The sequence below is a fragment of the Prinia subflava genome, chromosome 1 (assembly GCF_021018805.1).
Source record: "Prinia subflava isolate CZ2003 ecotype Zambia chromosome 1, Cam_Psub_1.2, whole genome shotgun sequence".
NCBI classification, from domain to species: Eukaryota; Metazoa; Chordata; class Aves; order Passeriformes; family Cisticolidae; genus Prinia; species Prinia subflava.
Genome location: NC_086247.1, coordinates 51,032,432 through 51,047,458, shown reverse-complemented (window position 1 = coordinate 51,047,458; position 15,027 = coordinate 51,032,432). Strand labels below are relative to the sequence as shown.

General features: G+C 42.4%; 1 protein-coding gene across 11 annotated transcripts in view; it reads right to left on the bottom strand.

Moving 5' to 3' along the window:
* The window catches only part of PTPRM (protein tyrosine phosphatase receptor type M), a 442,185-nt gene extending 440,257 nt beyond the window's left edge, over positions 1-1,928 (bottom strand). For 3 of the 11 annotated variants that reach the window (XM_063396276.1, XM_063396294.1, XM_063396339.1), the window contains exon 1: positions 1,461-1,926. In XM_063396276.1, coding sequence (XP_063252346.1) covers positions 1,461-1,533 — 73 coding nt within the window. In that variant the 5' untranslated portion in view covers positions 1,534-1,926. Of the gene's footprint in view, positions 1-1,460 lie in introns of all 11 variants that reach the window. The other 8 variants (XM_063396260.1, XM_063396303.1, XM_063396285.1 and 5 more) reach the window with 5 other exon arrangements.
* Positions 1,929-15,027: the final 13,099 nt, after the last annotated feature.

The following is a 15,027-nucleotide window of genomic DNA, read 5'->3' as shown; positions in this document are numbered from 1 at the left end:
TGAGTTACAGATTTATCTTAATAAATCAAGTGCTTCCACTGAAGTCTGGACACTAGACTTCCAACATTAATGAGCTGCAGAGCTAAGATAACTGAGACCAGTTTCATAATTCGCTGCAGAGCATACCCTCCTTCTAACAGGAGTTTGGAAAATATTCCATCATCGTTACATATCACCTTCGAACAAAACGTTTTTCTACTTGGAGATCTTCTGTCTCATCTACAGTAAAAATGCTCCCAAGAAGCTAGGGGAAATGCAGTTACATATACAAGGGGTCTTTGGAACCAAACATAAGACCAGAATTTTAATTTTTTTTAAGAAGTTTTAAATCAGACCACCAATTCACAGCCATAAAAAACTTGTTTTAGCTACAGTGCTCCACAGGAGCAACATGTAATGTGCAAAATATAAACTATTCTGCAGCCTGAGCACCACGGAGTCAGGAGGATTGCTTCCCACCAGATCAAAGCACACTTCGCACGAGTTGAGGACCAGATGTCTTCAATTTAACGTGCTTTCAGTTGCACTAACTTCATGTTAGGAACAAAACAAACCAAAAAAAATTTCTTAAGTTACTCTTTGCAGTGGAGCACACAGAACTATTTCACAATCCAAATTTCTGTCTAAAATTACGGGTTTCTCCAACATATAAATAGGACAGGGGTGCAAGCAGGGGACCAGAGACCAAAATAACTCTCTCCAGGTCTGGGGCTTCGGGAAGCAGAGGAACGCCGGCGCTGATGGGGCACTTCGCCGGGCTCCTCCCGGCTATGAACGCCGGCACCCTTGTGCCCTGCCCTCTCAGGTGACGCTCTGGGGGCTGCAGCGAGCGCGGGGCCGGGGCTTTCCCTCCGGCTCTGCCGGCGTCTCTCAGCCGCACCTCCGGGCAGCGCCGAGGGCGGGGAGCGGCGGGGCCAGCGCCCAGGCACCGGCGGACGGGCAGAGCCGCGGGCCCCTCCGGGCAGCACCGCAAGCCCTCCTTCCCCCACGGCCAGCCGCGGCGGCGGGCGGAGCGCCGGGGACCGGCTCACCTCGCCCCTCCGCCTCCCGTGCCGGGGCAGCGGGAAACTTTCGGGAAGTCAGAGGCGGAAAAACGCCGGAGCGAGCCCGGGTCCCGCCCGTCCCTCCAGCCCTGCCCTGGAGCCGCCCGAACCCCGCCAGCCTCTTGACCTTCCATCGGGGCTCAGGGGCGCCAGCGGAGCGGCATCCCGACACCGCCGCCTCCTTGGGACGCTTTTTCCACCCCATCGACCTAGCGGTTCCGAAGTGTCAGACCCGTCAGGGGGATGGCGATGGAAAAATAAAAGAAGGAAAAAAGAGAAAAAAAAACACAGAAAAAACCAAAAACCCAAACCAAACCCCACCGCCGCCGAAGTGCCCGCGCTCCCCCCTGCCCCTCCGCCGCCTGGCCCCCGGGAAGGCTGCCCGGCCCCGGGCTGGCGAGCCGACTCCTTCCTTACCTGTGAACGTCTGCGCTCCCGCTGCCAGCAAAAGTCCGGCCAAAGTAACTAGGCAAGTTCCAACTTTCCCCATATTTCCAGCCCTTCCTGCTCCGAATCCAGCAAAGTGCCAAAGTGTTTGCCAAAGTAGGAGGCGCCCCTCTCGCTCCCCTCCGGTCCAGTGGGGCAGGCGAGGAGGGGGCAGCCGGACTCCCGCGCTTGGTCCTCCGCGGGCTGTTCTCCCCTTCTCGCCCTCTCTCCGCACTTAAGGGCAGGGAAGAGGGTGCGAAGTGGCCGGCGGCTGCACACCCGTCTGCCTTCCTCCGGCCGCGCCGCTGCCCCGGGGGCCGTGCGGGCGCCGCTCGCCTCCCCCGGTGCCCGGGGGGGCACCCTTAATCGCGGAGCCTCCTCGGCCGGCGCCGCCGCTAGTCCCGGCTCAGCTCGGCTCCCTGACTGACTCGCGGTCCCCCCAGGCGGGCGGGCGGGCTGAAGGGAGCGCGGAAAGTCACGCCCAGCCGCCGGCGCCGCCGCTCTCCCCCGCTAGAGGGCGAGGCGGCCGGGCCCCGCCGCCGCCGACAGCAGCTCGGGGGCGGCCGCCGCCTGCCAGGGCGAAGCGCTCGCGTCTCCTTCCCGCCGCGCTGCCCCGGGCGCGACTCTGTTCGCTGAGGAGGTGGTGGCTCCGTGCCGGGCAGGACGACGTCGAAAGTTCGCGGACAGCGCGAGGGAAAGAGAAGAAGGAACCAAAAAAAAAAAAAAAAATCTCAGCCAGGCATCTCGGTAACTTTGCCGCGGGCCGGCCCCGGCCACAGCTGCAGGCGCTGAAGTTGTGGCCGCCGCGGGTCGCTGCCCCGCCGCGACGGGGCCCCGCGGGAGCGAGCGGTCCGCCCCCGGGGCAGCGGTCTCGCCCCCGCCCCGCCGCCCTGGCGCTGCTCCGAGCACCGGGACACGGAAGGGGAAGCGCCGGAGAGGGGGAGAGCGCCGGCTTTCCATAAGCGCCTCGGTTTGTTTGTACAGGCGGTCTGGAGTCTGTCGGAAGAACTAGTTGGAGGCCACCGCTCAGCCTTCAGTGACAACCGCAAACGTGAGAGCCCTGCCCGCACGGCGAGCGGCTGATACTAAGAGGAAATGAAGATGTAAATGGGTTCTCCGGGCTGGCAAGGAGCAGCACTGTCTTGTACATTAATTGCTTCGCATTCGCGTGCTGCTCATAAAACTTAATGTCCTTGCCTAGCCCTCGGTAAGAGGCCCCCTTCGCCCCTCCGGAGCGTTTCGGGAAGGGATCTCTGGAGAGCGCCCAAGCCGGGCCCCGGTTCAAGACACGGGCGCAGCTCCTAGTCCTGCCAGTGGAGAATAACGTCAGGAATTAGCAGGGTTAGAGGGGCAGTGATGGAAATAAAATCACATTAAAATGGCAGTTATCTCTAATCGTTTGCAGCGTGTGACTTCTGGCATTTATCTTCGCGTCACGTCTGAAATACAGCTGCATGACAGCCGTCTGCCCACCGGGGCTTTGGCTCCTGGTGTCCGTGGCACTGCAAGGATGTGTTTGCTGGTTTCAAAACAGTTTCAAAACTGAAGTGGTGCTCTCGAGGCGGAAATATTTTTGTTTGCCCTCGCTTTCAATGAAAGCTTTTCCTTTCAAGTGCAACTGTGGCCAAATTTAATGCCTTGTTTATTCCGTGTGGGTTACTTAAAAAAACTGACAAAAGCAGGAATTTAGATAATGCTGGCTTTAAGAGCTTAAGCTCAGGTTCTAGGTCCCGATTTTTCTCCAGCACAGGTGCTCTGTTTTCCATGCTGCTCTTCACGTAGTTAGCCGGCTTCGCTGCCGCTTCCGATCGCACTCTAAACTGTCCCCATCCCCCACATGGCCCTGCGAGCTCCAACACATTTAGTGCGTATTCTGAACTATTTTTCCATACAGCACATTAAGTCCGAGCTTAGGCACAGAGCTGTATCATTTGCAGCGATCTCCCAGCCCTGCTGTTTTCGGGACGCTGCTATGTCTTGAGTCATGTATCTGCGACTTGACGCGATCTTCCCGAAGGGACGTGAATTTCGGGATGTGTGGGGCTACGGCAGCTGCCTCAGGAGTTAACGCGAGGGGGCAGAATAGCATTAATTGTTGTCTTTCCTGACGTCAGACTTTTTTCTTTTCAACAGCAAATATTCTCTTAGTTTATTGTTTGCCTAGAACTTCAATCTTCTCCCCCCCCGCCCAAAAAAAAAAAAAAACCAACCAAAAAAAACACCACCGCTGCCTTAATTCCCCGAAGCCTTGGTAACCTATGGGTGTTCTGCAATAAAAATTCAATTTTTTTAAATTTTCATTTTTTTTCATGGTTACACAATCCAGGTGATTTCTATTTTCTTTAAAAGCTGCAGTTATAGTTTCCAAAAATTAAAAACTATAGCTGGTCTAGAAAGTGTTACCTTTGTAGCATAAAGCTTAAAAAAAGCTTTTTTTTTTTTTTCAAGAAGTGTCATAAGTAATTTAACTTGCAACGATATAAACTTTAAAATTTGTCTTCTAGTAGATCTGCCACTAAAAATCCAGAAATGAGCAGTTACACCAATGTTTATGCCAGTGATGACCTCTCTCGGTTCAGAATGTCCAGACGCACATGAAATTGTATTTCTGATCAGCTGTGCAGTGTGGTAAAGTATGGTGTTCAGACATATAACAGTAGCTCTCCACCCTGTCTTTGTTACAGAGAATTGGGAAAATCCATGTCTATATCCACAGCTATCTGACATTAGCTTAGAGAAGATGAGCTAGAAAGTTGCCGAATTCAGAGGATTACAGAAGAGCACGATAAGAGCGTTTGGTCACAGTCACAGCGGGAGTGAGGCTAAAGTGCTTGACCTTCAAAGACACAACCGGTCTGCTTTAATTACAGCAAATCTAAGGAACGGGTGAGCTCCAGGGAATTGCTAAACCAACAAGAACAATAGAAAACACAGGTCATGCGTGGCTGATCGGGAACTGTGAGCTGTGTTTTACTGTGTTCAGTACTGGAGCGTGCATGAAAACTGTCCAGAAACTGTACAAAAAGAAGTAGAGCATCAGGAAAAGACTAGACGAAACCCACAGGTTTACTGGTGGTTTGGTTCCGAGAAGGCATTCAAGAGAGTTCATTAAAGGCTAAGCTGTGGCTGGAGAGGGGATTGGAAGCATCTGCATGGAAAAAAAAAAAAAAAAAAAAAAAAAAAAAGTACTTTGCTGTTTTTTTTTCACTGACAAACAGACACTTAAGATACCTTGCATCTGTTCTTCAACTGGATCACCTCAAAGAGATACCAGTTTACAGTTCCCTACATAGACATACTTCAGCTGAGGAACATAGAAGTTCCCAGTTATGACAAATAAATTTTTTCCTGCTAAAAGGAGTCAAAGAATGAGACAGTAAGACATGTAGAATAAAGAGAAAATCTGGTAATGGTTGTAACTAATTTCTAGATTTTAATGTACAGCAATAGGAAATGCATATAACCAGCCTTCATTGGAAAGATTTTGTTTTATTTTTAAATGTGGAATTTGTATACATCCCACTGAGGGAGAATTAAACAACTTGATGATAAATTATGAATAATTACATTTTTATTACAGAAACTTGGTGGCAGAGCTGCCTTCTCTTCGCTAATCGTTCTCATGCAGAACCATTTCCCATATTCCAGATCTCTGAGCTACTTCTGGCAAATGATTTTGAAAATTTCAAACTGAACAAGAACTGTATTACTGGTTAAGGAGGTCTGATATCCAAATACTGATATCCAAATAATGTGGAAACAGGTCTGCTTGACCTATGTCAGGAAGAATCCTTTGGATAGGCATACATCTGTGCTTAACAATTAGATCTATAGATTGTGTTTATCTATTCAGTTGTTACCTCCAAGATGCTAGTGACATTTGGGGTGCTCTTCATTCTGTATTGCTGGCACAAGAACAAGTAAACATATCTTGAATTCTGTAAGACATCAAGGCCACCCTGCATAATCCGTAGCATGAAGTCACCCTTCCTATAATGACACAAAGCAAGAACACTCTCTTGCTCATGTTACGGCAGAAATAGAAAAGCAAAGACTCATATTCAAACATTGGAGGAAGGCCCAAACACCCTGCCTTTTTTTGACGCGTGACAATGCTGATTAAGTGGCCAAGAATGTGGGCTACACAGCTGTCACCTGATCTTTTGGTTCAGTAGCAGATAACATCACACTCAAACCTATTTTTTGCACTGTAAAGTAGCTAGACAAGAGTGATTTTCACTAGCTCACTCCATCTTGTTTTAAAGCTCAAATAGACAAGCTTCATGAATCTTTCAATGATACTGCTGTTTAAATATGATGAAAAAGTAATTTTCTACCTGGGACAGGGGCACATTTTCTTAGTTAAGTACAGCTAGTGAGTGAATTTATTATTTGCTTTGTTAGAAAAAAAAGACAGGCAATGATTGCAGTTTTCTGGTTTTATAAAAGCTACTTTTCTGCTCAGTGAAATTCCAGAGGCAATCCTTGGTCAGAAGAACCACTCAAAAAATATAACATCATCTCTCTAAGTCAGGGAAAAATGTGTCAAATTTTTTCTTCTTTTTTTCCATTTGGGGCTTTTCTTAAATACAGAGAAGCTAATAGTCACTTATCTTTATGTAGCTTTATCTTCTCACCCAAATTTTTACGGATGCTCTTTATCTTTTCACTGCCGATTTTTGTCAAAAGCTATAAAAAGAAAAGTATGTGTGCTTATCTGTGTGCCGGGACTTATTGATTGCATTATACTCAATTATATTCTGTTTCATCATAGTTAATGTATCTGTATCTGTAAATGCTATAATGGTTTTATTTGTTACTGAAGAGCTATTTCAATGATAACTGTAAATCCTCCAGTGTTTATTCAAAAAAGTCTCCCTGTGCCTTTTTTTGGTTGAGGTTCCAAAGTGTCCTTAAAAGATCACATCCACTCCATAGGTTGTCTTTCCTCCAAGGAACCACGAAGGACTGGCTGGAATCTAAGATCAATTTAAACCAATCTAAGCAGCTGCAGAAGTTGCCGCATACAAAATGTTCCATCTTCAGCAGAGGCTCATCATCTTTCCTGCTTATTGCTGTTGGGGTGTGCTGGCACTAGAACTGATCTCTGATCATTCATTTGGCACTGAGATGCCAAATCACATCTGTGACTGCTCCCTGTCAGATATTGCCATGTGTAATATGACTGCCTCCTTTTTTCTTTCTTTTTCTTTATTATAATTATTTATGCAAGTAACAAGAATTATCCATTTTATCGCAAGGACAGCTTGCCTTATTCACTTGATCACTCTGGAATTTGGTGGTCATAAAAACCAAAGTCCTCTTTGCTTCCAGCTGCTAAAACCCAAGGGTTTTTATGATAGCTGAGGAAATTCTACATGGCCACTACTGGCTTTGATATTAAACCATAGTTGGAACTTGGGAGAGAAAACACATCCAGATCTTTGAGAAGTATTTAAAAGATTAGAGAGAACAAATCTTTAATTAGAAATTGTTGAAATAGAAGTGAGAAAAAGGTCTGAAGTAAAACATTGGGCGAACTTTAGGATCTGAGTGTCAGGAAGGGAGCAAAGAGCAACAGAACACACTGTACAAAGATGGTTACTGCTACCTCAAGCCCAAAAATAATTAACTGAATTGTAGAGGAACATCTATTTCATAATGGCTATAATAAGATAGATAAGAGAGAGTGTAGCCCAGGCAGATAGAAGTTTGTAAACTCATAACATTTTAATGCCATGATCCACAGTCTCCTTCTACCACTCGTGTGATTGGTACAGACAAGGAAGAACATGCACCTCATACCACATTGTGTTTGATGTATTTGTGTGTCTGCAAGCCAAATTATGTCTCACCTGATTGTCAGCATTTTATTAGAACACTATTGTGTTTAACCATCTACAAAAACTTAAAACCACTGTGGCTTTTAACTGTGTTCTTAGAAATATATCAATCTGTGCAGAATATGTGAGAAGCAGGCCTCCTCAAATTTGAGCTCTGTCAGAGAAGAGGAAGGGTCAGCTGCTCCCTAAGGGATGGGGAGCCAGGCCTACTGTGGTAAAACAGGTCCAAGATCAAGCCCAGCATAAACCCACGCACTGGGACCTGGGTTGTCAGGGTCTGTGACCAGCACTGTGGAGACCAGTGCTCCTACAACATAGCTCCAGCAGAAACTGAAGGCCCCACGGTGAGCTGAAATGGTGCTTCTGGCACAAATGGGCAGAGGGTATGGGAGGGTGTTCCGAGCGAGGTGGATCAGAGCCATTACTCAAAATCATCTCACTTTTCACCTTTGCATCTTCAAATGCATTACATGGCTTTTAGTAATTGTTCTAGCTTCTGATACCTTGTAAAGAAAGATATCTGCACTGTTTTCTTTTACTACTGGTTCTTAATTTCTCCCAAAATGTGCATGTCCTTAGCTGTGTCTCTGTCCTTGTTATCAGAAGATACATACAGGAGGTGAGGGCAAAGTAGTCCAAGTACAAAACACTGTTAAACAAACACCTGCCAAGAGTGTACAACCTTCAGATTTGTATGAGGTTGGATAGGATTGGTCAGGAGCAGAAAGAAGCAGAAACACAATTGATTAAATGCAAATACTTGCAAATATTCATATATTCAGTCTTCAAAGTCTGTACAAATACCGACTGTAATATCATCTTTGTCACTCGTTGCTTTGATCTTGTCATTCATCTGGGTTAACATCCTTTTCTATTACAAATTTAGGCTTAATTTCATTGTCTTCAAAGTTCCATACTGTTCCACCTCTCCCTACTCATTTGAACTTCAAGTTGCTATTCTTTCTATTCAGTGCTTCTATAATCAACCATGTCAAGGAGTGAAACTAGAAGAATCGAAATTTAGATGAGCAGTGTGAAGTAAGCTAACTTCTCAGGCTTCCAAGACACAGTAATTGTTCCAAAATAAATTAGTGCTTATTACATAATAGAAGGAACACTGAGTTTTACAAGCAGAACTATAGCATTTTATTTTTTCTGCTAAAAATATTCTAGTCCATAGATAAACCATTTTCTAGAGGCAGTTTCTCTGCCAGCTTCCATCAGATGGAACGTTCCCTTTAGGAGTAATCCCTAGAAATGCTTGACAAAAGTTTGGGTTTCAGACGTCATCATAAAATGCAAAAAACTGAAGCAGACAACTGAAATAGTAATGTCTGATGCCATCAGTGCTAATATTGACTGATCATATCTGCAAGGGCCTTTCAGATGGTTTTTCCAGTTGGGAAAACATATTTCTGACATCTTGGGTTCATTCTACCAAAAATGCACAGAAGCAAAAGCCAAGTAAAAAGCCACATTCAGTATAAGGTTAGTGTCCTTTCTGTCTGTGAACTTCTCTTGAGATTGTTCACTCATATGTGTTTTTCTCATTTTTCTTCCATAGCTCTAAATTAGCATCAGATAATAGGATCTGTGCCTTGGCATAAGATTAGGTTTTCCCAAAAGTTCATTTACAGCTAATTAGGAGTTTGTGAAACAGAAGAAGTTAAATATGTAGCCTCTTTGGTTCTCTTTGTGGGTCTTAAAAGCAGTCATTGATGGATGGAATTATCATTCTTTCAGCCTCTTTATTACTAACTCTAATTTAGCAATGTAGCATTCAGGTTGTCTGCAGCAGCTCCAGACAACTTCCTGCTATTACTTTGATGGAATTGTTGTATGAGATATGAGATGCATGAGACGTTATGAAATTGTATCCTATTGGAACAAGATGTTAAGATTCTTTTGTTTCCTACAGTCGTAGTCGAGTGGAAGGACGTGAACTTTATATCTTGTCTTTCAAATAAAAAAAAATCCCATGAAGTCTTCTTTAATAACAATTTATACTGCTGCAAAGCACTGCAATACCATCTCATCAGAGGCAATTCTAAGCAGGCAGGCCCGGTAGTCAGTGATGCAGAATCCATCAAAGAGGCAGGATATGAGCATGGATGTAAGTACAACCTCTTACACCACCACCTGTGCTGAATGCAGGTTTTTACCTTAATATGCTGAAAAGTTATTTATAAATAAATTATATGTTACAATGATGACATCTCTAAATTACACAGTTTGTCTTAGTCATTTGTAGAATTTAGTTCATATTTGGAAGTATTTGAAAGTATTTTAATTTTTTTTCAAGGGTGATAGTGTGTCAGGAGAGGTACTAAAAAGTTGAAAGGTTCACATGTAAAATCTATTGTTATTTAGTAATTTTTTCTTATTTTTTGTTTTCCTTTTTTAATATCTACATTTTTAGAAAGGGGAGGAATATGGTTTGATGTACTTGTGATTGAATTCTTGTTGGTGTTCGCTTGTGCAGAATGATGAAGAGGCGTGAAAGTTAAATGTGCTTCATACCATCATTTTTTCCTCTTGATTGCTTTCATACCAACAGCAGATGTCCAGTGAAGGGACACAAATATTTCCCTTTAGCAAGTCATTCCACTGAAAATAATGGGAGCTTATTTAAATAGTGTAGCTCTGAGTAGACAAAACGGGGAGCAAACACATGAGAGAATAGGAGCAGAAATGTACTCAGCCACAGAATGACTTTATTTACATGCAGTGATTTTTTTAGCATTTTATACATAATAAAATTAGTAGCAAATCAACTACCCATTGATTTTCCAAAAGCATAGGAAATGATAATTTGAAATTTGTTGTGGCCATGGATGCTATTGATTCTACTGCTTCGTGCACTATTGTGCTAAAAATCAATTACTTAATATTTTACATTATACTGTTAAATTATTTTATTAAGTCTAGATTAAGAATTATGATGGATAGAAATGTGTGTGCTAAAAAAGAATGCTGAAATGGATTCCTTTCAGAAGTTTAAATAACCATTGTGATGAGAAGAGTGATTGCCAAAATAAAAGCATGATAAATAAAACTCAGGAAGGCTTTGCAGATGTGGTGAATCACTACATATTACTTTGTTTTTCAAAATTAGTGCTGATCCTGCTGTTGCTTATTGTGCAGAACTTAGATTAAAGTTAATGGGAATTATATGCAGAGGAAAGCTGCATTGTGGAAGATCTGGGGGTTCTTACCATCACACCACTTCTAATAGGAATTACAGGTGTGGTTTGGGGCAAAACCCATGTGAAAAAAAGTCAAGCCACATTTGAAGCACTTACATCTCTGCCAAATAAGAAAATGTTGTTTCTCCCTTCTCCCCTGCAGTGATCAGATGTGAGCATTGCTGAGGAAAATTTTTTCATGTTGAGGAACCAATCAGACAGATTTTAAGTCAGGGTGACTTTTCATCAAAAATCCTCATTTTGTTTACAGTACAAACAAAAAAAAATCTTAAATGAATACTACTAAAGATCAGTCACCAAAAATCTGTAAAACACCTAGATTAAAACACTTCTGTAATATTAGGGTTATACCTCTGCCAAATTCAAAGATTCAGGAGCAAATAATGGATTGACAGAGCTCTTCAGCATACAACTGATTTGATTAGGTACAATAACCTTTGTGGTCAGAAGCATTGCAGATATGACCTAAAAGTTTCCTAGATTAGAGTTCCTTCCTTCTGAGCACCAAATGCTTTGGAATAATCCATATTATAATGGGAAAGAACTGCTTCTGTTACTGGAAATAACAGCTTAACATCTCTGAAATGCCTCTAAACCCAGGATGCACAGCTTCTGGAACAGAGTGACTGGGGAAAAAAACAAAAGGAGAAATCAAAATATGTTCTATTTTCATGATCACACTGGTAGAAGGACCAGCCTATGCCTGATTTGTCTGCTTTAATGTTTTCCCCAGTACTGCTGTTCCTATTTGAACAGCAGTCCTGCTCCCAGTGAAGCCAGTAGTAGCAGTGCAGCTCCCTCAGCACTTAGGCCGTGCTTCAGGATGCTAAGCACCATCCTGTCCTTGTGACTGCTCCCCATTGTCCATATTGATCTTGATATGCAGCTGTGCAGAATGAGGCAGAGGTGATGGTGAAATGCCAGAGTGAGACCTGTTTGTTCTCTTCATATGGAGAACACACAAAGCTCCTGAGTGCTGCGAGTTCACCATTGTGACTCACAGGAGCTACCACATTTTGGTGACTAAGAAGCTGCTTGAAGTAGATAACCAGCCTGCAGTGTTTGTACAATGTCCAGAGGTGAATCTGGAGCAATAGAGTGTCTGGTTACACACTCTGTAAGGCATGGTTCTGTCCTAAGGCCATTCCCCAAACCATGGACATCTAGTTTGACAAAGAGCAGGTCATCTTCCTGGTAGGACTGACACAGCTGGTGGCTTTGGGTAATGATAAAAAGACAGCTTGTGTAAACCTGGACCCAAGGAGGATGTCTGGGGAGACTGGGATCCATGCAGAGTGGGCAGTATTCCTGCTATGGGTTATGTTTTCTGTTAGCTAGGATGATCTGGAAACTTTTTGCATTATTCTGTCACCAGTTTGGGGAATAAGAGTCTGAAAATTGTTGTGAAGTTCTTCTGCATGGGTGGTCTTTACAGTGCATTTGGCCTTAAGGCTGTGTCTGAAGATGCTCTTACAAGATAGCACAGAGGCAGATGTTAAGACACCAAAAGGAAATAGCCTATTTTGTTCATGTCTTTTTCTATGTCGAGTTTTGAATTTTGTGTGTTTGGCTCTGCTAACAGTCACTAAGTGCACTGGTAAAATACTAAATTTGAATTAGAAGTGAAATCTGACAGGACTTGGGAGGCAAAGACATTGTAAAGATGACTTATATAGTCAAACTTCCATGGCATGTCAATATTTCGGCTAATATTAAAAACAGTGATTGTACAAGAAGATAATGTAAACAATGTTGCATATTTGTATTGCTCATAGTACCTGGCACAATTAAGTGAGAAAGCTGTCACTCTGCACATCACAAAAAAGAAAGAACCAAGAATTAAATATAATTCCTCCTCTCATAACTTAGCAGTATTTTTGCCCACTTATGGTTACTTTCTCCAAAACCAGTGCTTAAATCTTCAGTCATAAGTTATATTTTGACCTTTATAAATACCATTTTGACATAAATGTGCTGCAGTTTCTTTAATCTGTTGCAGCTCACTTGGCCGCAAGACTTTCTTCACTAATAGCAGAACACCAGCTGTATTAGCGGTGTCTGTCTTAGATAAATTTAAAATGTCTCTCCTAGTCACTGAATAGTTTAGGTTTTACTGAGAAGCAAACATTTCTTGGCTGCTCCTGATGCGTTTGAGAACATCTTTTCCCATTTTTTTCTTAATTCTTCTCTTTGATTCAGTTTCAAAGCAGAGACTCTAGGAGAAACACAAAAGTCAGAGGGAGAAAAGGAGAGGAAGGGTAGAAAAGAAAGAAAGGAAAGGTGCAGTTAAGAAAAAAACCAGCGTGTAACAGAAGCACTAATGAAGTGAGATGCCATGAAGGGGTAGAGGAATCAGAGATCCAGAATAAAGGGACTCGGAAAATGACAAAACAATTGTGACTCACACAGAAAGGTGGAACTTACCAGTAGCTAACACAAAAAAGACATTTGGAATGAGAACTGTCTGCTTATACCTCATGGTCCCTTCTATGCAGCTCATTTGAGAAATATTAGTGGAGGAGAGCAGTCTACAAGACACAATGGAAAATGCAGAAAGCTCTCATTATGTATGTGTATGTTACGTGATTGCTGGTCTCAACTGATGACATCTTTTTTGAATTCACTGAGTTCTTCAGGTGGGAGAAATCAGAAAATACATCAGTGGCTTTATTTTCATTCTGTTCAGAGTGAAAAGAAACATCGGCGCTTTCATGTGTAATATATGTGTAGTATTTGTTTTATAATGAATTACAGTCTATAAAATGCAAACTATTTTAAAAACTTTAAGTAATTAACATTATGAATATTACTCATACATAAATAAAAGGGTTTGCAGAAGACTAATCCAATATTAAAAGAAGAGTTTTTATGTGTAGAGCGTTAGAATGTTTTTAAATGCTTCAAATTGTGGGAAAATGGAGTGAGTAGTACCTTTATCAATTTAAGAGGTCTACTTTGTACTGTGTACTTTGGGTATTCTTTGGGTCTGTGTTATGTCATCCTCAGTAGCTGATTTGTTTGAATAAAACATTTAAAGCTTCTCTGGGCAAAAATACAAGTATTATGAACCACTAGTTCTGACTAATAATTTTACTTGGCACAGGACTTCTGTTTCATCCTCAAGGCCCAGTTCTGGACAGATTTAAGTGGAAGAATGATAGATTGGTGTGAGTGGTGATGTTTTCATTGCCACTGAACAGAGAGGGGTAAATGTGGTACTGTGCAGATGAGAATAGGACATTGTTACGTAAGGAGAGCTCAGGAAGGAGAGAGGGGACTTACCAGTCTCATTTGCCAAAAATAAAAAACAAAACAATAGACCCACAATCAAAAACCAAACAAAAAATCCCCAAAACTCCCAAATAACAAATCCCCAGATTTAGACAAGAGATCAGTTTAGATCAGGAGGAAGTGTGCCAAAGCACCTGTAGGTTTCAGAGGATCTTATAGAGTAAACTCAAAGGCATTTATTTTCTGAACTTGAATTCCAGATTTTTCTGACACATGGAATTTGAAAGGTATAAATTTGATCTGCAATTCACTATCACAGTGCATGACTGGAGGGCTTGGGAATGTGCAGATGCTGCAGTAAAGAAGACTGGAAGACTATCACCTTTTTTTAGTTATCAAAAAAGGATACCAGACTGCTAGACAAAGAAAAATCTTTAGTTCAAGAGTGTTAGTTTCAAACTAGGAGCTTGAGAAACTATAAGAGGTCTCAAAGCAGAGGCACTTTGCCTGAAAGCATGTGAAAGTGAACAGATTACTCTATTTGCACCAGTTTAACGGATAATGAGGTGAATTTGTAACTGGATAACTTACCCCATAGTCCTGTCTACCTTGCTGGGTGTATGTGTTTATGTACAGCTACAGAAAGCAAGCATATTTATAGGGGAATAATTAAACCAGATACTTGTGTACATGACCTGCACAGACACCCTTGGCAAGATCATTTGCTCTGAAGATTATATTCCTGCTGTTCAAATGAAGATCTGATTTCATTTAGACAAACCTTTCACTGCTTTTTAATAACAAACGAGGGACAATGTTACTACATTAACTATATGGCTAAAATGTCACACATGCTGAACCAATATCATTGTCAAAACAAATGAGCATTTGGATGATAAAATGATAAGAATAATGTAATTAAATTCATTTTCATGCTGCTGATTTTATCACCCCATTTTCACACTGTTCCTTCTAGCTACATGCTTTGTTTCCATCCAAATCTGCTCATTAGGGAAGAGTGACTAACATTTGTTCCAGACAATGCTGAAATCCCAGGTCCTGGGCTTGCTGGAATAGTGTTTAATTCATTGGAAGAAGTAGGAACATAGTAAGAAAGAAGAGAGGGAGAAGCTGATATAAAATGGAAAAGCCCATGAACACAGCTGAGTAAAGAACTGGGGAGCTGAGGAGGCAGATGATCAAAAGGATTTGGAAAAAAAATTAAAGTAGGGGAAAATGAAAAAGACATAAACAAGGATGAAAGGGAAAGAAGGAAAA